At 52.0% G+C, this 24334-nt stretch overlaps 3 protein-coding genes across 8 annotated transcripts; 1 reads left to right on the top strand and 2 right to left on the bottom strand.

Annotated features, from left to right (window-relative positions):
- Positions 1-5675: 5675 nt before the first annotated feature.
- CBLN3 (cerebellin 3 precursor) lies at positions 5676-8539 on the bottom strand. The gene is made up of 3 exons (XM_008535448.2): positions 7936-8539; positions 7517-7636; positions 5676-7162 (listed from the first exon to the last, which is right to left on the bottom strand). The coding sequence occupies exons 1-3, from the start codon at positions 8233-8235 to the stop codon at positions 6965-6967; spliced, it is 618 nt and encodes a 205-aa protein (XP_008533670.2). The 5' UTR covers positions 8236-8539; the 3' UTR covers positions 5676-6964.
- A 742-nt stretch (positions 8540-9281) lies between these two features.
- KHNYN (KH and NYN domain containing) lies at positions 9282-19048 on the top strand. Of its 6 annotated transcripts, none has more exons than XR_011542108.1 (9): positions 9286-9561; positions 10220-10440; positions 11535-12643; positions 12798-12928; positions 13015-13111; positions 13673-13721; positions 16389-16496; positions 16704-16805; positions 17615-19048. XR_011542108.1 is itself a non-coding variant. In XM_070627847.1 (8 exons), the coding sequence occupies exons 2-8, from the start codon at positions 10240-10242 to the stop codon at positions 17865-17867; spliced, it is 2001 nt and encodes a 666-aa protein (XP_070483948.1). In that variant the 5' UTR covers positions 9282-9561; positions 10220-10239; the 3' UTR covers positions 17868-19048. The 6 variants fall into 6 exon arrangements, 4 of the variants coding, with proteins under 4 accessions (XP_070483948.1, XP_070483963.1, XP_070483955.1 ...); XR_011542109.1 differs by lacking the exon at positions 9286-9561 and adding an exon at positions 9711-9944; XM_070627847.1 differs by lacking the exon at positions 13673-13721 and having other exon boundaries at positions 9282-9561.
- A 1368-nt stretch (positions 19049-20416) lies between these two features.
- SDR39U1 (short chain dehydrogenase/reductase family 39U member 1) lies at positions 20417-23569 on the bottom strand. The gene is made up of 6 exons (XM_008535449.2): positions 23438-23569; positions 23023-23129; positions 22847-22929; positions 22346-22467; positions 21411-21554; positions 20417-21177 (listed from the first exon to the last, which is right to left on the bottom strand). Exons 1-6 carry the CDS (start codon positions 23451-23453, stop codon positions 20765-20767), a joined length of 885 nt encoding a protein of 294 aa, XP_008533671.1. The 5' UTR covers positions 23454-23569; the 3' UTR covers positions 20417-20764.
- Positions 23570-24334: the final 765 nt, after the last annotated feature.

Consider the following 24334-nt stretch of genomic DNA (forward strand, 5'->3'; position numbering starts at 1 on the left):
GGCAGGTGAGCTTCCCCAAGTCTCCAACAGAGAACTCACAAAGTCGCCAGTAGGCAGATAGTCCAATGAGTTAAGCAAAGATAAAGAATGTCCCCCACTGCATCCCGTCCCTATGTTAAAACTTACGGAAACAATCCAGTGAGACTGGGAACCCTACGCCTTGCTCTTCCATGTTTTCCTAGCAACCATTTACTATGTCCTCACGTTCATGAGGAAAATGAACCCACCTGAAAGAAAGAAGCATTGTAACAGGTAAAAATGGTCACAAATAAAACGAAACAAAAATCCTACCCACATGCTTAAGATTGTCCAAGAATCCTTGGAACATGGACCAGTTTTAACTTGTTGACTAATTCACAGAGTAACAGTAACCTACATACTTAGAGGACTTGCTCTGTGCCAGGCACTGTTTGAAGTGCTTTCCAGCCCTGTGGGGTAGGTATAATTAATCTCCCTATTTTATACAGGCTAAGTAACTCACCCAAGATCACGTGCAGCTACTAAATGAACAACTCCTGTACACACCATCTTAACCCCTCTGCTCACTGCCTCTCACGCAAGTATATTCACTTCGCGGCTGGAATTACTTTCCCTCCCTAATCTATGGCCTCTCCATCTTGTATCAATGTGTTATATAGCAGCAGTTGAGATACCTCAATTTCAGTTTGGTCCAGATTAAGATGATTTAGAAACTAAAACAGGTTGTTATTTTCCTCAGTTGGGTCCAAGAATGATTATCTTGGCCCTGAGAAGTTTTGACTTGAATGCCATGCCTTCTTTTTCTGAGGTGTGATGAGAAAACAGCTATTTTGAGTTGCTGCCTGTGCATTTTACAGTATACCCTGCTCACACCCAGGTTCTGGACGGTTAGATAAGGACCTGACCTAGGATTTTCCTGCCCCAAGTTCCTGCTTCGCTTTTCCCGGGACCTTTTAAAATAACCACTACAGTTGAGCCCGTGAAAAGTTAGTGACCTCTGCCCCAACCACCCTATAAGCCGTAGGTGCTTGCTCCCCTGCGCTCCATCTCCTGCTCCCTGGCGACCTGGGGCAGAGGACTGCCTCCCCCAGCTTGGTGCCCCCCGCCCCCGCCCTGTTTCTGGGATCTATAGGTAATAAATCTTGTGACTTCCTTTGTGTGAGTGTCCTGAAACTGCACCTCGATCAAAACGACCCCGGGGTTTTCACTTCCCCAAAGTGGCACCTCAGATGCTGAGGGAGCTCCTGTGTGGGTGGCTTGTGCCCCTTCTTTAAGCAGGTCAGAATCTGCATATTCTTTTTTTTTTTTTAAAGATTTTATTTTTCCTTTTTCTCCCCAAAGGCCCCGGTACATAGTAGTGTATTTTTAGTTGTGGCTCCTTCTAGTTGCGGCATGTGGGACGCTGCCTCAGCATGGCCTGATGAGCGGTGCCATGTCTGTGCCCAGGATCCGAACCAGCAAAACCCTGAGCTGCTGAAGCAGAGCGCGAGAACTCAACAACCCGGCCACGGGGCTGGACCCAGAATCTGCATATCTGTAATTTAATAGACCACCTACGGGGCTCCTCAACACACGAAGGGTGCCATTTTCCCTCAGCTAATAAACGCTGCTATTTTGAATGTTTCCACATTCTTGCAGATGGTGAAAAATGAAGCAGGGGAGGCTGCAGCCGCCGGATTGCAAAGGACCTCAAAAACCATGTTGAGAAATATGGATTCGTTCTGAGACTCCCCCATCCCCACACCAGGATCCCCTAGAGGGCTTTAGGCAGTGAAGTTCATTTAGGCAAATCACTATGGTAACGCCCGTGTGGAGAATGGACTGAGAGAGGCAAAACTGGAGGCCCAGGGGTGGGTCAGGAAGCTTTCCGAGAACTGTATCCGAGAGCTTGGTAGTTTGAGCCAGGGTGGATGGGGAACAAGGGATGGAACTGGTGGATCTGAGGGTTGGATGTGGGGGTTACGGGAGATGGACGAATCGAGGAAAATGGCCCGTGTTTGGTTGGGGCAACAGGGAGGTTCCATTTACAGATACTGAGAACAAGGGAAGGAGGACAGATTTAAGGAGGAAGGAGTATAACTTTAGCAGGTTGACTTTAAGGTGGGATAGCAATGTATGACTGAGATTTAGGAGGGAGATCCTGGATTGAGAGAAAAAATGTGAAAGCTGTCAGCACGTGGATGGAAACTTGTGCTTTTGAGAGTGTGTCAGGACAGAAGGAATCCTAGGGCAGAACTTTAAGAAAAATCAATATCTAAGAGATGGGCAGAGGTAAAGGAGCCTGAAAAAGAAACTGAGGTCTGCGTGGAGAGTGGAGGGAAAGCCTAGAGAGTGCACAGACAGGGAAGTTGGGGCAGAGAATGCTTCTAGAAGGAGGGTGTGGCCAACAGGGTCAAATGTTAGGAAGAGCATGAGTAACATAAGGACTAGGAAGCGTCTTAGTGACACAGCAGGAGTGAGTGACCAGCTGATGGCAGTTTAGGTGGGGCTGCAGAGGCCAGAGTTGATTTAAGTGGTGAGCAGAGATATCTGGCTCTAAAGAGGAGAGATGACGCTAATGAGCTGCGTGGGCATAGAGAGCTGGGGGTAACTATATATCTATACCTGTTTCCTGGAGAAACTTGAGTCTTTTTAACTGCTGAAGGGAAGGAGGAGGTAGAGAGGGAGAAGTTGAACACACAGGAGAGAGGGGAGGAAAGGAAGAGAGTATGTTTGGAGGAAACGGGATCCCTGCCTGGTGGATGAAGCTAGCTGCCTTGAGAGGAGCAAGGACACATCTTCTACTGAGCCAGATAGGAAGAAGCAGAGATGAGGAACAAGGTGAGTTCGTCGATGTGGTGGTGGGAAGGGTTCCTACCTGCTGTCCTGCTTTCTCAGAGAAGTAGAAAGGGAAGCACCTTCTGCTTACAGTGGGGGCAGAGTTGGTGGGGTAAAAGGTTTAAGGAGAGAGCAGCAGGCTTCAGTTGGAATCTGGGGAGAATGAGGAAAGAAGCTGGCAAAGAAAACCACAGAAGAATTGGTTGGAGGATTGAGGACGAGGGGTTGCTGGAGACCATGGATTTGGATCCACAGTGAATCCTTCAGTTGGTGGGATGTTTCTCTGTAGGAATCAGCTGCCAGGGCATGGGGTAGGGAGGAGGGATAGTTGGATTCTATTCTTAGAATCCTTAAGTCGGAGGAGCTTTTTGTGCCTGGAGAGGAACACTAACCACCATCTGTGCTTTATTTGTTCTTTAATCTATTTACTTCATAAACCTACTTAAGCAAAAATTGTTTAAACATTTAAACATTATTTATATAACTAACAAGCCAAATCTACCCATTTTAAAAATCAAATTATTTAAACATTGATCGCAAACTTAAATCCTCCTACATATTTTAATAGAATCACCAGTATAACATGTCAGCTTCTCTAAAAGCATCAAACATTTTGGTAAAGCACACACATCTTACAAGGATGATACAATTTATTACACCTACACTTAAACTCATCATAAAGCTGGGTTTGTAGACCCGAGAGATGGACATTATCTCAGTTCAGACCAATCTTTGAATTTGGATATCCAAAAGAAGAACACTATCTCAGTACACATCAAGTTTTGGATTATTAATCAATAAATTCTTGGTTGGGACTTGGGGACTGGTTTACCTGCTAAGATGATTAAAACCTGAGCCAGCGTTTATCTTGTATATCATGGGAACTTTTCAAGCCCACACCTTTTCCACGCATTCTGTGTATTGTGAATGGATGCCCTTTCTTTAAATGATGTCATCTTTAAGTTTAATGACTATGATAAGCAGAAGTCCCAAAGATGTCCATGCCAAAATCCCTGGACTCTGAATATGGGATGTTTCATGGCAAACTAATGTAATCAACGTAATGGGCCTTAAAATAGAGAAATTATCCTGGATTATTTCGTTGGGCCCAATCTAATCACACGAGCCCTTAAAATCAGAGAACTTTCCACTGAAGTCAGAGATATGTGGCAGAAGGGTAGGTCAGAGAGATTCAAATGTGAGAAGGACTTGGCCTGACGTTGTTGGCTGAGAGATGGAGGGGGAGACGGTCCTTAGTCCTATACCCATAAGGAACTGAATTCTGAATGAGCTTGGAAGTGGATTTTTCCACTTCAGTAAGGAAGGCATCCCTGCCCACATCTTGTTTTTGACCTTATGAAACCCCGAGCAGAGAATCCAGTCATGCTCCGCTGGACTTCTGACCTACAGAAACTGCCCAGATAATAAAGAGGTGTTGTGTTAAGCCACTAAATTTATGGTAATTTGTTACACAGCAATAGAAAACTAATACAATAACTTTACTGATATTATTTACAAACTTATCTAGCTCATCTGCATTTAAAAAAACCTTCTAGTTGTTTTCTCCAATATCTAATCTCCTCTTCTTCCTTATTATAAAACTCCTGACCTTTAGCTGGGCATGGCTGCCTGGAGTAAAGACTACTTCCTAGCTTCTCTCCCTGGCCTGGTGTGCCCAGGCATGACTAAATTCTAGCCAATAAAATGCAATCAGAAATGTCTGGTACACCTTTCAGAAAGCTTTTTTAAAGGGGTGTGCCTTCTCTTCCTTCCTCCTTGCTGGAGGCAGTAAGGCTGATGTAATGGCTGGAGCTCAAGGGGCCATGTTGGGTCGGGGGGGGACATGCTAAAGATGGCAGAACAGCAAGAGGGGAAACTGGGCTGTGATGATCATAAAACTGCCCTCAATCCCTGGACTCTTTACTTGCAGATTTTTCCATGTGAGGCAGAAATAATCTCCTATCTTGTTTAAGCCATTCTCATTTTGGGTTTCACTTTTACTGTAATTGCACTATAATTAGTAGGGTAATAAAGAGGCTCCCTTTCCCAAGAGATGAAGGATCAGGTTTGAATAGTGAGCAGTTATCTTTTGGATGTTTGACCAATTCATCATCTCGTACTAAACACACTGTTGGACTTTTTTTCTTCCTAGTTGTAATATATGAACAGACGGTGCCAATCATTCTCTTTCATTCTTGGTACATTTCCAACTTTCTCTAGAATTACTCACTGCTCACTGTATTTACCCCTCCCTACTTATACAGATAAAGAAAAATAAATGTTTCTTATGAATAGATAAAATACTATATATTCTTCTACTTATCACAATTAACTAAAAATATCTATACTACATACTATACTCATTCTTCTTATATATATAGTATATATATATATACTTATATATATATATACTATATACTATATTCATTCTTCTTCACGCAGTATTTAACTACCTTTTGCACCCTTTATAGTGACTTTTTGCTTCTTGAATATTACTACACAGTCACGGGTTTTAAAAATTCACTTTGTTCCAGTTAACTATATTATTTTCCTTTTGATTATGAAATTGTCACAGAGTGTCAGGTGGGAGCCTTTTAAAATCGGTTCCATTGCCTTTTTGGTTCTACCCTATACATATAAAAAAGCATCCTTGCTGTTTGTCATCAACAACATGTTCCAGGCCTAGAGTTATTTAAGACACAGAGCTGTTCTCCAGGGAAATCAGTCTTTTTCAAGGTGAATAATATTTGAGGCAAAGATCCAGGTGTTAAGAATGCATATCGGATTTTTCCTGATGTTGTTTCTAGGCTACTTTCACAACAAAAAGTTGGAAAAAGTTGTTTCTTTTGGAAACCACAAATTCACATTGGTATTTCCTATTTAACTCAAGCATTACCAAATCCTTTTTTTATTTGGCTCTAATATACAGCTTTACATTTATTTTCTCTACAACATACCTGCTTGTACCCTGTAACCCCCGATCCACATTGCAATAGCATTTTCTCTCTTTAGAGATCCTATAGTGTCTCATCGACCATCCTTCTCTAGTTACTTTATTGACAGATTCATCCATGCTGGGCCAATGGGACAGCGAGGTAACAGAGAGAGAGTTTATAATACTGGAAGGAGCGAGGTCGAAGGGATGAATCATGGAATCCAAGGTAATAAGAATTTTAAGGACGGGAGCACAAATCAGGGGTAAGAGGAGAGGTTATGGGATAGTCTGGAAGAGGTACAGTGGAGGTAACTGAGAGAGCTGGGAGGAGGTTGGTAGTGGTCAGAGTGTGGAGTGATGGAAGTTCAGACTACAGAAGGAGCAGTTCTAGGAGGTCACCCTGGCCATTGATGTGTTTCATGCCTGGATATCTACACTTGCCCACATATGACCTTCTACCCCCACCTCCAGCTGCCCAAGGAAGCTCTGTACACCTGCTTTCAGCCAGAGCAAACACACACACCCCATGTCTCAGGTGGGGAGGTGAGGGCCAGAGTCCATCTGGGACCTGGTACAGATGGACGCCTGGGTCCACTGCCTGCTGGCTGCCCTAATGTACATGAAAAATGTGTACCACGTTCAGGCTGGCCGCATGCCCCCTTCCTGCCCTACCAGCCACAGGCTCCAGGCTGCTCTGTGGCCCTTCCCACACTTCTGCTGGTGGCTGAGCCTCCCGCCCTAGCCCATAAGGCGCTGGCTCAGCTTCTGACTGTGTTGACTGAGATCTGTGATGCTGGCACTCCTCACAGGAAGGAGCCTGCAGGGTACTCTGAGGCTGGTCCATCTGGGCCCCTGTGGGGGCCTGTCAGGCTCACCTGTGCCACCTGTCCCCAAATAGCACTGAGCAGGAAGCTGGGGGTGGGGGGGGGGGGCAGGAGCAGAGCCTGCAAAGTAGCACAGGCCTCCCTACCTGCCAAACCCTGCCCTGCCTAGGGCTGAGGGCACAAAGAAATGCAGGGGGAGACTGGGAGGGCACTGGGGTCAGGGAAGAGGGGCCAGGCCCTGAGACACCACAGCTCTACTCTTCACTGTGGGTACAGGGTCCCATGCAAGGAGGTGGAACACAGGCAGCCAGAGGGAGCTTCTCTCCTGCCTCAGAGATGCTGTTTCTGGGGTAAGAGAGGGCAGAGGGCAGAGGTCAGGGGCTAAATTCCCGACTTTGAAAGGGAGCTCTCAGAGTGGGAAAATGAGGAAGCCAGAAAAACTTGAATATTTCCAGCCACCCAGCAGGTTCCCCCGACGCAGGCGCAGGGACACCCGGTCCCCGGGGTCCAGGGGCAGTAGCACAGAGCTGGTGGCTGCCTCCCGGGTCACGTCAGGGTCGTTGGCAAAGGCTGAGATGACAGGCCATGTGTTCAGCATCAGGCTCACCTGGGAAGGGGAGCCCAGTTAGCACCTCCCCCCATCCCTTCTCCCAGGACTGCCACTTTCCAGAGGGCTTCCTCTCTTCTCTCCAGCCCCAGAGGGACACTCTGGAACCTGGGAACCTGGGATCAGTGCACTCCTCAGGGAGGGCTAAGGGGTGGCCAGTGTGGGACTCTGCCCCTCCTCCACACTCTCTGCTAGGCAGGCCTTTTCCTCCCAAGGGTGGGGTCCCTTGCTCTGGCCCCCCCAGGACACAGGTCAATGGAAGGTCTGCCCAGGGTCCGCTGGGCCCTACTTATTCCCCCTCCTTTCCCTCTCCTCCCCTCCTGAGTCAGGGATGGGGCCCAGCGCTGAGGTCACCTGGACGGTTTGGCGGTTGTACACCTTCACCACATGGAACCGGAAGCTGTAGACGCCCCGGACAGGAGCCACGAAGGAGCCTGAGGCCCGGTCAAAGCCACCGCCCTCGTTCACTAGGACCTGCAGGAAGCAGACCCTGCTGAGTGGGGCTCGAGGACGCCTGGGGCTCAGGGAAACCACTGGGTTGGGGGAAGGGGTAGTGAGGAAGGAAAAGAAGCGGTGGCAAGTAGATAGAACAGAAGGAATGCAAAGATTCAAAAGAAACAGTGAGAAAAGGCAAGGAGGGGTGTGGGCAGGTGTGTAGGTGAGGGAGGCAGGCAGTGAGGTTGTGGGGCAACTGACCACAGTGCAGGGCTGTGTCCATAAGAGAAAACTGGGTTTGAACAGCTGGGTCCAGGTCCTTGGGGGTAGGGGATTACCTGGTCGAAGTAGATGGCCCCACTAGTGCCGTTGTTGATTTCCCCTGCCGGCTCATGGTGGTGGCTCCGGACTGCAGCAAATGCGACTCTTCCAGGGGGTGCCTCTCCCAGGGCTGCTCCCCCGGGGCCCCCAGCAGCAGCTCGGCCCGGTTCACAGACCACCAGGCACTCACCCTCCAATAGAACCGGCTCTGCCCCCTCCTGGGCCCACCCAGCCTCCAGGGACAGAAGCAGCAGCGCCAAGGGCAGCCCAAGGCTGAGTGAGGGACCTGGTGCCCAGTGTCGCTTTGCTCCCAGCATGACTGAGTGGCTCTGTGACCCACAAGTCCTCCTCTTTCTACTCCTTTTGGTTTCCCCTCCTCTTCCCCAGACTCTCACCGCCCCTCACCCTGGTCCTCAGCCCTCTCTCTGGGACTCACTGTCACCTGGTCTCCTGGCATCTCCCTCTCCATACCTCTCTATGCCCCACGACTCTGTCCTGCCTCTCACTCCTGCTGTCACTGCAGTTCCCTCCTCCTTGGCAGGGCACAAAATGACAGCAGTTGGGCTCTGGGAGGGAGAGAAGGGATGAAGCAGCCAGACAGGAGGGCTACAGCCAGAACCCAGGGCAGCCCCTCCAGGGAGCACTGAACTGGGAAGATAGAGAACATAAGTGTGCGTGTGAGAGTGTGAGAATGTGTCAGTGCGTGCAATTGTGTATGTGACTGTGTGTATATGCGTGAGAGACAGCTCCCACAGCCCATTCCTCCTCCTCATGCCCTCCTCTTCGAAACCCCTCATAAGTCAACTGCCCTCTCAGCAGCCTCTTCTCCACGTCGGAAGCAAGGGGGAGCCCTTGTCTTTTCCCCACAATTGTTTCGGTGGAAAGTGTTCGGGCCAACAGTGTCACTATTTTGTGAACCTGGGCCAGTCTCTTTCTCTCCATGGTTGTCCATATCTTCATCCGAAGGGACTGCGTAAGTCCCTCTAAGGTCCTCTTCACCTCCAGCTCTCAACGAGTGGTTCCTCCTACCCGAGGCAATACTGTGCGGAACTAGCGAGAACCCAGAAAAGCGGGGAGAGTCCGCGGGGCAGGCGTAGTGGGAGAGCCCCGGAGAACTGCGGGCGAGTGGGCGGGGCGGGGCCGAGGCCGGGGGCGGGGCCAGGGGCGAAGAGGAACCCCAGGAGTGGGGGCGGGGAGGATCCCGCTGGGCCGGGGTCCGAGGCGGAGCCTGGGAGGAGCCCGGAGGAGCGGGGGCGGGGAGGAGGCGGGTGGGCCGGGAGTCGGGTCGGAGGCGGAGGCTGGGAGGAGCCCGGCGGAGTGGGGGCGGGGAGGGGCGGGGAGGAGGGGGGCGGGGGCGGGGGCGGGGAGGAGCCCGGTGGGCTGGGGCCGGAGGCGGGCGCGCGCCTGGGCCGTGCAGGCCCAGCCCCGGGAAGGGTCCGACTGACTCCGCCCCGGGCCAGGAAGTGACTCAAAAAACTGAGATGTAGAGAAGAGAGGTCCCCGTTGGGTGAAGAATCCGGGAAGGCCCGCCCAAGATTCGGGTCCCCCACCCTTCTCCCCTGGGCCGGGGGCGCGGGCGAACCTGGGGTCGGAGGGCCCCGAGAGGCGCCGGCGGGACTGAAGCGGCGCGGGCGGCCGAGGCGGTAGGGGCCCCCTCCCCTGCGCCCGGGCCGCGGGGGCCGGAGGCCGCAGCGCAGAGCGCGCCTGGGGGCGGCGGCCGCGGGCGGCCGCGGGCGGCTGTGGGCGGGGCCCGCCCAGCCCCTGGGTCCCCGGAGGGCGTGTGGCGCTATCTAAGGGGCCAGAGGACAGCGGAGGGAGGGGGAGGAGTAGGAGTGGCTAGAACCTTGGAAATGGCAGACAAGGGACCCCAGAGGATAGCCCAATTCAAGCCCTTGTGAAGACGGATTTTTAACAGGTCGTCTTGGAACCAGAGGTTGCAGGGTCCCCCGAGGAGAGGGACTTTTTCGTCACCTGTCCACTCCTGGCCTTCAGACTGAGCTAGACCCCTCCCCCGCTTCCTGCTCAGGTCTGTGGTCATAATTTTCTAAAGGCCAGACTCCCATCCCAGATAGACAGCCTTATTTATCCATGACTTCCTCTCCGGAGAGAAGGCCCGTGTGTCCGGATAACCTGACATTCCCTTCCTACCGCCAAGATGGACTGAGATGCTTGTTACTTCCTAGGTTGTTTACCAGCTCGGTAAACAACTAGGTGCGACCTGTTGATAGCTGGTGTAGGCCGAGAGACCAAGATTGGGGTTGAGGGCACGGCGAGGCTCTGAGCTGCCTTCCCTTCTTCCAGGACTGGGCGGCCAAGCAGCCATGCCTACCTGGGGGGCTGGCTCGCCGTCCCCTGACCGCTTTGCGGTGTGTGCGGAGGCCGAGGCCAAGGTGCGGGAGCGGCAACCCCACGTGGAGCGCATCTTCAGCGTGAGGATGAGTGTCCTCCCGAAGGACTGTCCCGAGAACCCTCACATCTGGCTGCAGCTGGAGGGCCCCAAGGAGAACGCCAGCAGAGCCAAGGTGAACGCGCCTCCCTGACCCTTCCGGAAGGATGACTCCCTCCCCCGTGGAGGCAGAGGAGAGGAGGGTTGGGGGAGGATCTCCACTCCTTGCTGTTCTCACTGGCAACCTCAGTGGCCCTGAGTTTTGAGGGACTTCCTAACTCTCTGTTTGTGTAGAGTTTTGGTTTCATTTTTGCTGTGACGACTCAAATCCTCAGGGCTTGTGATTCAGTTCAAATCAGTGGTGCTCTTTGGGAGAGTAGAGAGAATCCGGTTGGGCAAGAAGGCCCCACCAAGGAATTTGCTGTGGGGTGGGAGGCTGCGCCACATTGCTTCCTTTGGAGTCAGTTGGGGCTTCTAGTAAGGCTCCACCGCCTACCAGCCTTGTGGCCCGAATCTCAGTTTCCTTATCTGTAACATGTAAATAGTAGCAGTGTCCACCTCATTGGTCTTATTGTGAAAGAGATAAAGCCTGTAACACATGAGTTCAGTACAAGTTAGCAATAATGATCATTATGAGGGAAATATACAGCACACATATGCACACATAAATATTTAGAGATAGCCTTGTAACGTATTAATTATAATAGTATCTTAAATTGAGTCAAATTATTTTTTAAAAAATATTTTAATTTTTTTTAATTTTAATTTTTTTGAGGAAGATTGTCCCTGAGCTAAAATCTGCTGCCACTCCTCCTCTTTTTTTGCTGAGGAAGACTGGCCCCGTGCCCATCTTCCTTTACTTTATATGTGGGATGCCTGCCACAGCATGGCTTGACAAGTGGCGCATAGGTCTGTACCTGGGATCCAAACTGGTGAACCCCAGGCCACCGAAGTGGAATGTGTGAACTTAACTGCTGTGCCATCTGGCTGGCCACTGAGTCAAATTCTAAATGGAAATACTAGCCACCAGCTGTCAGCTGAAAAGGGAAAGAAGTGAGATTCTGGATCCTTTTTTAACACTTGCCTTTGTCAGCATCTGTGGGGCTCCGTTGCTCTGCCCAGGCATCCTGGAGCTCAGGGGAGAGCCATGGGCCTGAAGGGGCTACTGGGCCACTTAAAATCCCAGCAGTCTCCTTTTTTCCTACCTCCACTCCCCTCCTTCCCCCCTAGGAGTACCTGAAGGGTCTCTGTAGCCCGGAGCTGCAGAATGAAATCCACTACCCACCCAAACTGCACTGCATCTTCCTGGGAGCCCAGGGCTTCTTCCTGGATTGCTTGGCCTGGAGCACGTCAGCACACCTCGTGCCTGGGGCACCCGGCTCGCTGCTGGTCAGTGGCCTGACTGAGGCCTTCGTCATGGCTCAGAGCCGAGTGGAGGAGCTGGTGGAACGGCTGAGCTGGGACTTCCGGCCAGGGCCAGCCCCTGGAGCCGGAGTGCTAAGAGACTTCTCTGCCTTGCTGCCGGCCCAGGGGGACGCCCACAGAGAGGCCCTGCTGCAGCTGCCCCTGGCTGTCCAGGAGGAGCTGCTGAGCCTGGTGCGGGAGGCAGCCAGGGGGCAGGGGCCCCAACCACTCCCTTCCTGGAATGTGGGAAGCCCAGGCCCACTGGGTGCTCAGCACCAGGGAGTAAGAGCTCTTCTGAGTGAAGGCAGGGAGTCTCTGGACACTGGACCTATGGGGCTGCAAGGGTCAAGGGGGGAGAGACATGTTGTGGAGATGGAGGGGGGCAAGCAGGCTGGTCTCAGGGAGATGGATTTGGGGTGGAAAGAGCTGCCTGGGGAAGAGGCCTGGGAGAGAGAAGTGGCCTTCAGGTCCCAGTCATGGGGAGGAGAGGCAGGGCAGGCAGGGCCCCTGAAAGGGAAGGCCCTGGGGAAGGAGGAGGCGCCTCAGGAAAGAGGAAGGTTCTGTGTCCAGGGGGAGCCTCCTGGTGCCCAAGGTCCCTATCAGAGGGTAGCTCCGCTCCGGGGGGCCTCCCTCCTGCAGCGGCTCCACAATGGGAAAGCCTCACCTCCAAGAGTGCCCAGCCCCCCACCTGCTCCCGAACCCCCATGGCACTGTGGCGACCGAGGAGACCGAGGAGACAGGGGAGACAAGCAGCCCGTCGTGGCTCGAGGTCGGGGGTCTCCATGGAAACGAGGCACCCGGGGGGGCAACTTGGTGACTGGCACACAGCGTTTCCAGGAGGCCCTACAGGACCCTTTCACCCTGTGCCTTGCCAATGTGCCTGGCCAGCCGGACCTCCGCCATATTGTCATTGATGGCAGCAACGTGGCCATGGTGTAAGTACCCATGGTGGGGCTGAGGGTATTAGGGAGGGGGAGGACATGGGAAGTTTTATTTACCTTGGGGACATGTGCTGAGGGGCAGGCAGTCCAGCCAGGCTGCCAGGCCCCTCCTCTAGGGCCCTAGAGTGCTGACCCCTTCCCACCACAGTCACGGCCTCCAGCACCACTTCTCCAGCCGGGGCATTGCCATTGCTGTGCAGTACTTCTGGGACCGTGGCCACCGCGACATAACTGTCTTTGTGCCTCAGTGGCGTTTCAGTAAGGATTCCAAGGTCAGAGGTGAGTTGGGACTGGTCTTTTGTGTCCTGGGATAGCCCCTGCTTCCACCTTGAGGGTAACCTGGTTATGCTCCCCTGTTTCTCTAGAGGGTCACTACCTGCAGAAGCTGTACTCCCTCAGCCTGCTCTCCCTCACTCCCTCCCGAGTCATGGATGGCAAGAGGATCTCCTCCTATGATGACAGGTACTTGCTTCTCTCCTGTTCCCAGGCTTGATATTTAAGGAGCCCAATGGGCTACTGAGGGAGAGACAGAATCTCCCGACCCTCTGTGCTGTCTCTAAGCCTGGGCAGTGGGAATAGGGCCAGTTATTCCTCCGTGTGCCCCTGTAACTAGGTAGGTAAACCTGACCTGCACGTGAGACGGACGGTTTTGTACCCATTCATCATTCGTTTTTCATTCATCAGACTGAACGAGGCCTCATATTTACATAGTGCCAATGTCTAGAAAATACTAGTTTAAGGGAAAGATAGGAAAGCAGATGACATGACTAGCTGACAGATGCTGTCTTACAACCTAAATCTCCAAACATGTAAATTCCCCAACCTTCTAGAAAAACCAGAATAAATATTCAGAATAAGAAGACAAATGAAAAATCGTAATCCATGCATAATAAGACTGTATAAAACGTGGTGCAATAGAGAGAACACTCGACTTAGAATTTGAGGATCTGAATTTGAGCCCCAGTTGCACTCCTTGACTCGCTCTGTGGACCGTCTCTTAGTGGATTCACCTCTTTGTCTCAGGGTCCTCTTCCATTCATTCACCCTCCTCGAGAATACAAAAGAAGATAAGGTACGTTCTCGCCTCACTCAAGGTGCTAGGCAACCATTCAGTGATATTCTCTGATGTTTCTTGGACCAGTGTGGCAGAGGCTCTTACCCCTGTGGTACAGAGATGGAGGCAGAGGGGGAGAGTGCTTAACTGTTGGCAAAGGGGACTCAGGGGCAAAGGAAAAGGAGAACTTACAGCTGCCAGAGGGTTGAAATGAAAAACCCAGTGCGCATTCCCTCCCAGCACACACACCATGTGAGAAATGGGGAGGTTTTTTTTTTCCCCTGCTTTATTTCCCAACCCCCCCCCCCCGCTCCCCCCCCGCCCCCCCCAGTACATAGTTGTACATCCTAGTTGCAGGTCCTTCTAGTTGTGGGATATGGGACGCCGCCTCAACGTGGCCTGACGAGTGGTGCCATGTCCGTGCCCAGGATCTGAACCCTGGGCCGCCACAGCAGAGTGCACGAACTTAACCACTCGGTCATGGAGCCAGCCCCAGAAATGGGCAGGTTTTAAAAGCTAATTCATTAGTTAAAAAAATTTACAACTACAAGTTCTTTATTCTCTGGGACTTTCAGTTTTAAATAAAAAACTAGTTTCCAAACTGTAATGATGATATATTTTGTCTTTGCAAGTACTTAACTTTTACAGGGAAATGGTATCCTGCAGAAAGGCAGTTCCTTTTCTCCCAAGGCTGTTCTGCTTTATGTCTGGATTTCACAGATTCTCTAAGATATGGAACTTTCTTTCCACACCAGCACTGACACAGAATTGAAAGTGAAGACTGAGTCGGTTGTAATGAGTTTTAAAGGCCTGTGTCTGTACAGTTGTGTAGGTCCTGGTAGGCAGACAGCACAAGATGAATCTGGAGTTCTGCCTAGTTACAGTGAATAAGCACAGTGGTACCCAGCATGGGCCTACTAGATGAATACTGCTGAACAGCGTATGATTTGACATGATAGTAAAACGTGCTTCTCCTGAAGAACCTTTTGTATATCATATGTGTACCATATACATTTATGTGTCATCCCCTTAATTTGTTTTCCAGACAGAAACTCAGAACCAGTCTAATCTTTTTTTTTTGAGGAAGATTAGCCCTGAGCTAACATCTGCTGCCAATCCTCCTCTTTTTTTTTCTGAGGAAGACTGGCCCTGAGCTAACATCCCTGCCCATCTTCCTCTACTTTGTATGTGGGATGCCTGCCACAGCATGGCTTGCCAAGCGGTGCCATGCCCGCACCTGGGATCTGAACCAGTGAAGCCCAGGCTGCCGAAACAGAATGTGTGTGCTTAACCGCTGTGCCACCGGGCTGGCCCCCAGAACCAGTCTAATCTTGATTACCAGTCCCCTCTATACCACACTATCTTTCAGCTACTTAGGGCCCACTTAGTATTAGGTGAATGGCAGGAATGCTGGGAATCAGGCAAGACCTGATTCTTGACTTCAAAGAACCAAAAGAAATGATAAATCAAACACTACAGGAACTCAGAGGAAAGGGAGCCCCCTTCTGGCTGGGGTTTTGGGAAGGGAGGGATTTGAGAGTTTTTGGTTGCTTGAGAAGGACATAGGATGGGCTGGATCTCTTGGTTTTCAAATCTGTTAAAGAAGATTCCCACCCACCCCCTCATGAGTCCTACCCGAGTCACATGGAGTCAGAATTACAAAAGTAGGGCCCGGGCTTCTCTTTTTATTTTTAATATTTGTTTTTGCTGAGGAAGATTTGCCATGAGCTAACATCTGTTGCCAGTCTTCCTCTTTTTTTATGTGAGCCTCCACCATAGCATGGCCACTGACAGGCAAGTGGGGTAGGTCCTCGCCTGGGAACCGAACCCGGGCTGCAGAAGGAGAGCATGCTGAACTTCACCCCTAGGCCACCAGGGCTGGCCCCCAGGCATCTCTTTGTAAAAAGTTTCCCTGGTGACTCTGTTCAACTGTGAGATTCGGGAATACCTTCCAGATAGAGGGACTAGTTTGAGGGACAGGACAGTCAGCACAGGGCATGTTTGGAGAACAACGTTAATCTGATCATTGATTTTGGCAGGAGCTGAGAGTACATTAGGGAATACCAGGAGAGATGAGGCCATCAGGGTGGCTTGGAGCTGGGATCTGGAAGGCTTTAGCTGCCAGGGCTGGGCATGTGGACTTTATTCCATAGATAAAGAGCAGGTAGGGAAGAGTTTTGTGTACAGGAGGGTTTTGTGTAGGGAAAGAGCATGTCCTCTTGGAGGAGGGCAGGAGAGACTGGAAGGTGCTAAGTGGCTGGGGACAGGGGACCTATGCGGTATCAGTTGCAGTATCTGAATAGCTAAGGTGGTAATGGTGGCACTGGGAAGGAAGGGGGCAGAGTGGAAGGCTTTTCAGAGGAAGAACATGCTGGGTTTGTGACTGATTGGTGAGGCAGGGTGGAAGAAGACAGGCCAGAGCCAGAGCTTACTGTCGCTTATGAGGCGGCGCAGAGTGTCGAGCGGAGGGGTGTGGTGAGTGGAGGGGATGCTGCTGGGAGACCACTTTGGATTGTTTTTGTTTCCTCTCTAACCCATGGCCGCTGTACCTAGTCAGTTGTGATTGCGTCACGGTGAGGTGGGGGCCAGATCTTATCACCAGAAGTGGGTCATGGGAGTTGATAATGCTCTTTGGGGTTGGGGCCTTCGAGAATCCCAGAATGGTTGCTGTGGTTTTTGAGACAGGTTCATGGTGAAGCTGGCTGAAGAGACCGATGGGATCATTGTCTCCAATGACCAGTTCCGGGACCTGGCGGAGGAGTCTGAGAAGTGGATGGCAATCATCAGAGAGCGGTGAGGGAGCCCTCCCCTGAGAATAGGGCATGGACTCAGACCTTTGTCTAAAACTAGCTCTGCTCTGCCACCAGCTCAGGACTCTGGGAAGGGGCTTGACGTTGCCTTTAAGGATGATAGCCAGCAGCTTATGGTGGTGTTGGTCTCAGCTGTCTGATAGGTGGGCAAGGGCGCCTCTGTGACCACACATTCTCTGTTCCCATCCAGCCTCCTGCCCTTCACCTTCGTGGGAAACCTCTTTATGGTCCCTGATGACCCATTGGGGCGACATGGCCCCATGCTGGATGAGTTCCTGAAGAAGCCAGCCAGGTAATGCCCCACATTCTCCTAGGCAGCCCCCAGCCCTGGCCCTTTCTCTGAGGGGCCTTCAGGCCTGGAGACTTGGGGGAAGTGTGACCTCAGTCTGGGCCAGCTTAATTCTGTAGTCATTTAAGTTGCCTTGGGCTTGGCTTTTAACTGCTTCCCAGGGAATTCTAACACAAACCCTCTGGCTGGGAGGGAAGCTCCTGTGTCTTGTTTCCCCTCATCAGTGTATTTGATGGAGTTATTTGGAAGATGGTTGCTTTTACTTATGGTCACTTGTATTCCACTTGCCTTCTGCTGGACCATTAAGTGATTAATTAATTAATTTATTTTTTAAAGATTTTATTTTTTTTTCCTTTTTCTCCCCAAAGCCCCCCGGTACATAGTTGTATATTCTTAGTTGTGGATCCTTCTAGTTGTGGCATGTGGGACGCCGCCTCAGCGTGGTTTGATGAGCAGTGCCATGCCCGCGCCCAGGATTCAAACTGATGAAACACTGGGCCGCCTGCAGCGGAGCACGCGAACTTAACCACTCGGCCATGGGGCCAGCCCCTAAGTGATTAATTTATTAAACTGGAAGTATATCATACTGGGGACCGGGTTCACCTTCCTGGTTCCAAAGGAACTTTCCATCTTCCCTTCAGAAGCGGGTTGATAGTGCTGCTCAGTGGTCAGCTTGGGGAACTTCAGGATTGTCCCTCAGGGCCAGGAAGAGGCAGGATAGTTAACTGGAGAGGAGAGCTGGAAGGTCCACTGAGCTCGAACTCCCTCCAGGATGCTCATCAGCTCTTTTTGTTCTCTCTGCTTCTTTCCAGGGCACAGGGGTCTTCTAAGGCTCAGCATCCTTCTAGGGGCTTTGCAGAACATGGTAATCAGCAGCAGGGAAGAAAAGAAGAGGAAAAAGGCAGTAGTGGTATCCGGAAGACCCGGGAGACAGAGCGGCTCCGGCGCCAGCTGCTGGAGGTATTTCGGGGCCAGGATCACAAAGTGGACTTCATCCTGCAGCGGGAGCCGCACTGCCGGGACATCAACCAGCTCTCTGAGGCCCTGCTCAGTCTCAACTTTTAAGCCTCACCAGCCTGAGTGGCTGCCACCTGGCCAGCTCCAGCCTCACCCAACTTAGCCCCTTGTGTGAGACTCCCTCTGCTGCTCAGACTGACCCAGACCCACTCTGAGTTGGTGCTTTGGTCAGGGCAGCACTGAGGAAGAGCACTTGTGTGGGGAATGCTCTTGCCCGGGGCACTTTGGGGTCAGGTCCATAAAGTGACCTGATCTCATCTTGAGTCAGGACCTCAACCAGCTCTCAGGAGGTTCCGCTCTGCCTTAACTTCTCAACCTTGCCTTAGCACAGGGATTCTGTAGGGAGTGGGGGCTGCTGGAAAGGGCAGGTCCTGGCCATTGGGATGCCGGCTCCTCATCCAAGCTGAGTCGGGATCGAGGCTTGGGTGGGTGGGAGGGGAATGAAGAAAAGTGGCAAGGAAGTGAAGCCTTTCCTCCCCCTGGCTGAGGAAGGATGGAGGACAGGATGCACAGGATGCTTCCCAGGCTGGGCTGGGCTCCTGGGTACAGTGAAGGGAACACTGGGCCTGGAAAGGCTGGTGCTACGGTGTCTGGGTCACAGTGGGGCAGCAGAGAGCTGGTGGAGAAGGCAGAGGGAGACTTGGCTCCTGGTTTCAGCTGTGCCTGTCTGTGACCTTGATTGAGCTGCCTGGCATTTACTTCTGCCTGTAAATCAGGGTAAAAATGCCTGTTGGGAGAAGGAATGAGAACATGGAGGAAGGCCCGTTGGAGGGAAGGTACTTGGACCAAGTCTCAGGTGTGTCCGTCTGTGGCTGCACAGGCTTCCTAACCAAAACCTCATTTCAGAGTGCAGAGGTCCTCTGTCCCCAGGGCCTGTGCCCTAGATTTTAACACTGCGTCCTCAGTATAACGTGCCCTATAATGGCTGCGTCCCTTTTAGGCAACCCCCCAAGTCCGCATTTACAAAACAGTTGATTAGGGCTGACTGACTGCATACCAAAATACTCTCAGGGTTCCTATAAATGGCAGCTCTCCTGTTGCATTCAGGTGTTTGTTTACAGATGAGCGAATGTGTCAGGAAGTTCCCGGTTAGAAGCACTTGCTGAAGTGTCGAGCATTCACCAAAGCGATGAAGCCATGCTCGGCAATGATGATGTTAATGTGCTCTGACCCTAGCGTTTTCTCCACAGAACACATATGTTGCATAAAGTGAGGCCCACTTCTGCTCTCTGTGTGTGTGTACACGTGTGTGTATGGGGATCGGGGGGTTACAGAGTTTGGATCTAGAGGAACCAATTATCTGGAAAATGAAAACAGAAGAATCAGAGTTGGAAGATACCTGGCTGGCCACCAGACCAATTGCTGTCAATCAGGACATTCTCTCTCCACCCTGATGCCTACAGGTCATTCTCCTGCATCTGCGTGAAGTCCTGCCATGCCCGGGAATTTACTGCCTCCAAGGCAGCATGTTGCACCGTGGACAGCATTAGTCAGTAGTCCTTCCTTTTGGGCACCCCAAATGTGCTTTTCTGTTACTTCTACCTTTGAGGCAGGTCATCCTGACAATACAGAGCCAGTCAGCTTCCTAGAGTCCAAGACCAGATAAAGGAGTAGGACAGGTGCCGCTGGGTGCTGTGCTGTTTGGACCCTGCAGCAAGGCCCTGGACGCGATCCTCTTTAGGCTCTGACTACTCCCTGAACGGCACAGGAAGTTCAATACTGCTGCCCCGGTCCATTGCAGCAACTAGCATGGGGAGCCAAATGGTGATGGCGGGGGTCCCTGGGTTCCCGTGTCTGAGCCCCTCCTCCCTATTGGTGAGGTACACCACTAGAACCTGTTGACCTGGGCTGGGGCAGATGTGTTGGAGAGAAGCTAGCCAGGGAGGTGGCAGTGACTAAGTCCCCTCAGAAGAAAGGAGATTTGCTAATATGGCCTAAATTGAGGGCTAGGGGAACTACTGGTCAAGTTGTGGTAGATACCAGGGTAGACAGAAAGGGAGAGGGTCCTAGACAAACACTTGGGACTTTGTTTCCTGATATGGCACGGTCTGTATTTTGCATAGGGTCCTTGCCCCTTTCAGTTTCAACGATGGGGGTGTGCTGTAGGCCAGAGGTATCTTCTGCCCTTTTGTGCTGGGGACCTTCTGACTGAAGTGGCCCCTATCAGATGAGAGACAAGTCCTAAGCTTCTTACAGACCCGGATGTTGGCTTTGTCCTGCTGCAGCTTGATGAACTGGGACCAGCGTGTGATTGCTTTCTTAATTCACTGACTTGCGGTGACAGACTGAAGGCTGTCGTAGACTTGGGCCTCGACTCTTCCTCTGCTGGCATCCTAATGGCACTGTGTGAACAAGTATGCAGGGTGACCAGAGAACCCACTGGAAGTGGAGCATCATTTCTCTTGTCTTCTAGTCTCAACCTTTATGATGATCTCATGCTCCAAATTTGTTACCAGCTCTTTTGGTGATGGAGGGACCAAGAAGGGAGATGTTGTCCATTCTAACTTTCAAAACCCATGTAGGGGAAAGAGTCATCTAGGGTGACATTCCTTGAAATAAATTCCAGGAGGATCCAGGCCAAAGAGATGAGCCGAAGCTAGTGAGATAATTTATCTTTATTGTCCAAATGGCAGAGAATCCTATACACAGCAGAAAGGAGGAACGTGGCAGGAATGGGACCTGTAGGGAAACCAAACTTGGAGATTCTTTTCCCAGGAGCCGAAGAGGTCAGTCACACCTTGATGAGACTGTGACCTTGAGAAGTGGACCATCTCTCTCAGTTAAATAAGGTGGAGCAACAGAGCAATGAGAAAGGCCAGAGGAGGATTCCCTAAGAACCAGATGGTTTCAGGTCTCAAGTAGAGGAACACCTGAGCCTATTCACTGTCTAACCAGGAAGCCTCTGTTGGGGGACAGGCTTTGGGCCCTGCCATGAACCTTCCCACTTAGGCTACAACCTCCTTCAAGGCGGCCCCCAGCTCTGGGAAGGAATACTGGTAGCCAGAGGCCAGTGTCCGCCGGGGGACCACCTTTTGGCCCTCCAGCAGCATGATGGCACGCTCTCGCCCAAAGACAGCTTGCACCACAGTGCTGGGGAGAGGGATGAAGGCTGGGCGGCCCAGGGCTGCACCCAAGGCCTGGGCAAACTCAGCATTTGTAGTAGTGGAGGCTGGAGCCACTCCATTCAGGACCCCCTGTACGTGGCTTGCTTCAACGGCATGAGCCAGGATTCCCACCAGGTCCCTGATGTGAATCCAGGGGAAGAACTGATGGCCTGAGCCGATGGGGCCCCCCAGGCCCAGGCGGAAGGGCAGCAGCATGTGACCAATGGCACCGCCCCCACGGCCCAGCACAACTCCTAGAGCAGGCAAGAAGGATGGTCCGGGGAGGCAGTCAGCCTCCAGGCAGCCCCACTGTTCTCCCGCTTCCCCTTCCTCGCTCCTTCCCCATGCTAACTTAGCTCTGTAGCAGTTGAGGGACTTTGGTACTTCTGATCCTTACTTTATAAGCTCAGCTCCCCTGATCCTCGGACTTCCCCAACCCAGAGAAGATGGTCCAACCATGTGTGAGACCCCAGCCCCTGGTTCTCACCGGAGCGCACCACCACCTGGCGTGTAGAATCTCCTGGAAGCCTGGCTGCAGCTTCCCATTTGGTTACGAGGTTGGAGAAAAAGTCAAAATCCCCTCCAGGGCTGTCCTCATCATACTCCGCAGTCGGGCTGGGCTGGTAGTAAGCTGCCAGTGGAACAGCACTCATTTGCCCCAGTGTCCTTGGTCCTGCCTGGCCCTTTGCAGTCAAGGCTCCCCTTGGCCTCACCCACCTTGGCCGTTGGGATCTCCCCATGGGAAGACAGAGCCATGGTATTTGCTCCTTGAGCTTCTCTATGAGCTGACTGTCTCTGCCCTGAAGAACTCTTATCTTTAGTTAGTCTTAGCAGGACTAAACTGAGCAGCTGCTGGACTGTAGTGGTTAAGAAAAAAGACTTGGGTGCCAGGCTGCCTGAGTGTTAATCTCAGCTCCACCATTTATTAACTCTGTGCCTTCAGCAAGTTACATAACCTCTCCGTGCAGAATTTTTGCATCTCTAAAATGAAAATAATAATAGTACCTACCTCACAGGGTTCTTGTGAGAATTAAATGCTGTAATATGTGTAAAACACTTAGAATAGCGGCTGGTGTATAAGCTATAATTGTTTGCCATTATTTGGTCCCAAAGGTGAAATACAAGAATCGGGAATTCTGTTTCTAAAGAACTGTTCTGTGAGAGTCAAGGGACTTGAGGGTAGGCGAAGTTTTTCCTGGCACAGGCAGCAGTGCTTCAACCCCCGCTATCTCTGAGGGTCCCCATTTCTCAGTGAAAGTACACAAAGGTCAGGAGAAACATGCATGGACGAGGGCCTAGGAAGTCCCTGTGCTTGGAAAAGACTAGCCCTCTGGGCATGTGTAGCTAGGAGGGCCTGAGCTCCCTCTCATGGTGGACTACCTTCCCCCGGCTCATGTATGGGGCTGGTGATCTGGGGCATACCTACGCCTGTGACTAAGACCCAGGCCTGTGGGGGGTGTGGGGCCTTGGTGATGGCTCTAGCCAGCAGGTGGGTGGTCTCCAGGCGGCTGCTGAGAACCTCTTTTTGGAAGGCTTCATTCCATCTGCAGGAGAAACAGAGGAAATAAAAAGTCACTAAATACATACATGCACATATCCCTCCCTCTCTTTCCCTGGGGCCCGTCCATATCCACGTCTAGTAAAACCCTGCATTGTGTCTTAGTGAAGTGGTCCATCCTCCTGTGGAGGGAAAAGGCATATCTTTTTTGGGCATCCTGAGCTATAAGCGAGGACTGAAGTCAACTGGCTGAGTGGGTGGAGGGGCAGGTGGGCGTGGAGGGGTGAGGCAGGATGAGTAGTCGAGGAAATAGGTTTAATTCTCAATCTGGCAGCTCCATTCTCCACAGCTCATAGGTTCTCATCAGAGCTGACCCCCCTCCTCCCTATGCTCTAAAGGATATCAGTTTTAGGGCCCAGCCTGACCTTCGGAGAGGGTTGAGGATGTTCTCTCCGGCCAGGTTGATGGCAGCGTCGCAGCGGGGCAGCCCCGACGTAGCGAGTTCATCCTGTCAGAGAAAGCACACGGTGCCCCCGAGGCCCCGCCCTGCGCCGCCAAACCAGGGCTCCCCCCGCCCCCAGCTTCCAAGGGACGGACATACCCACGTGATCCGACCCGGCGCGGGCTTTCGGGAGATCAATGTCACTTCGTGGCCCCTGGCTTTCAGCAGCTGGGTTAGGGCTGTTCCAATGAAGCCCGTCCCGCCACCTGATCGGGAAATACCAGGTGTTTATCCTCCCGGGGGAGCCTTCCGCCCCCGCATGTGGGCCCGTCCTCTGGTGCCATCCCGTCTGACTCCAGATTTCTCTCCTCCTCGCCCCCTCCCCACAATGCAGACGTGACACAGGTCACAGGGATTGGCGAGATTCGGCTTCTCGGGCTAGGAGGCCAAGGCCAGGTTGCCCGTGCACGTGACAGTGCCCCTCTCGGGAATGGCCTCCCGGTTTTCAATCTCTGTCTGGCTCAATCTTCTTTCCATAAACCCGCCCCTCACTCTCCCTTTCTGCCTCTCTCACCCACAAGCACCCGCATAGCGGCCAGGACCTAACGCGCATGTGCTAGAGTTAGAGCACTCCCTCCTCCCTTAGTGGCGACTACGACCTCTCTGCGCATGCGTCATCCGGGAAGAGCGCTCCAATTAGGGGGCGGGCAGACTTGTGAGTGGGCGCGGCCCTGCCCGGTGACCCGGAAGAACTCATAGAGAAGGCTATGTATTTCATTGCAAGGCGTGGCTGGGACAGTACGAGCGGTGGGGAAAATAGACACGGGGGGCGGGGAAAGAGGGGGGCGGGGAAAGAGGGGGCGGGGAAAGGGGAGGGCGGGGAAAGAGGGGGGCGGGGAAAGAGGGGGGCGAGGCGGGGGAGGGAAAGCTTTAGTGCAGGGAAGAGCCCTTGACCTAAAACCGGAACCTCCTCTAACTGCGAAGTTCTGGATGTCCATTCGGTTTGGTGGATCAGTAATCCAAGAGAATCTGTCCACCGGTAATATGGATTCATTCTACTCGGCCTATTTATCTTTTCTTTTCCCTGTTCTGGCTCCTTTGTATCGGCCTTGAAACATGCCAAAGTTCCCCTCGTCTTAAAATAACCCTTCTCCAGCTCTCTTCTTCATCTGCTAATGTCGTCTCTCTTCGTCTTCATAGCTAGACTTCTCAGAAAAGTGGTGTCCATTTTCCACTTCCAAGTTCACTCTCGCCTGGTTTCTGCCTTTATCATTCATTAACTCTCTCGCCAAGATCACCAATTTCGCATGTGTCATCAAAACAAATCCCTAGTTTTCAGTCATTATTTTCGACCTCTGCATCACTGGACCTTTGCTGACTCCTCCTTCCGTTGGGAAATGCTCATCTTTCAGCCTCAGTGAAAGCCAGACTCCTTTCTGGGTCTTTCTCCTAACTTTTTTCAGTCTCTATT

The sequence above is a fragment of the Equus przewalskii genome, chromosome 1 (assembly GCF_037783145.1).
Source record: "Equus przewalskii isolate Varuska chromosome 1, EquPr2, whole genome shotgun sequence".
Classification (NCBI taxonomy): domain Eukaryota; kingdom Metazoa; phylum Chordata; class Mammalia; order Perissodactyla; family Equidae; genus Equus; species Equus przewalskii.

Coding starts and splice junctions, on each gene's coding strand:
- KHNYN (XM_070627847.1), top strand. CDS start 10,240: ATGCCTACCTGGGGGGCTGGCTCGCCGTCCCCTGACCGCTTTGCGGTG. Junction 10,441..11,534: donor AGAACGCCAGCAGAGCCAAG/GTGAACGCGCCT, acceptor CTTCCCCCCTAG/GAGTACCTGAAGGGTCTCTG. Junction 12,644..12,797: donor GGCAGCAACGTGGCCATGGT/GTAAGTACCCAT, acceptor TTCCCACCACAG/TCACGGCCTCCAGCACCACT.
- CBLN3 (XM_008535448.2), bottom strand. CDS start 8,235: ATGCTGGGAGCAAAGCGACACTGGGCACCAGGTCCCTCACTCAGCCTT. Junction 7,637..7,935: donor GGGCCATCTACTTCGACCAG/GTAATCCCCTAC, acceptor TGCTTCCTGCAG/GTCCTAGTGAACGAGGGCGG. Junction 7,163..7,516: donor ACAACCGCCAAACCGTCCAG/GTGACCTCAGCG, acceptor TCCCCTTCCCAG/GTGAGCCTGATGCTGAACAC.
- SDR39U1 (XM_008535449.2), bottom strand. Junction 22,930..23,022: donor CGCCGGGTCGGATCACGTGG/GTATGTCCGTCC, acceptor TTTCTCTGACAG/GATGAACTCGCTACGTCGGG. Junction 21,178..21,410: donor CCAGGTGGTGGTGCGCTCCG/GTGAGAACCAGG, acceptor TGCCTGCTCTAG/GAGTTGTGCTGGGCCGTGGG.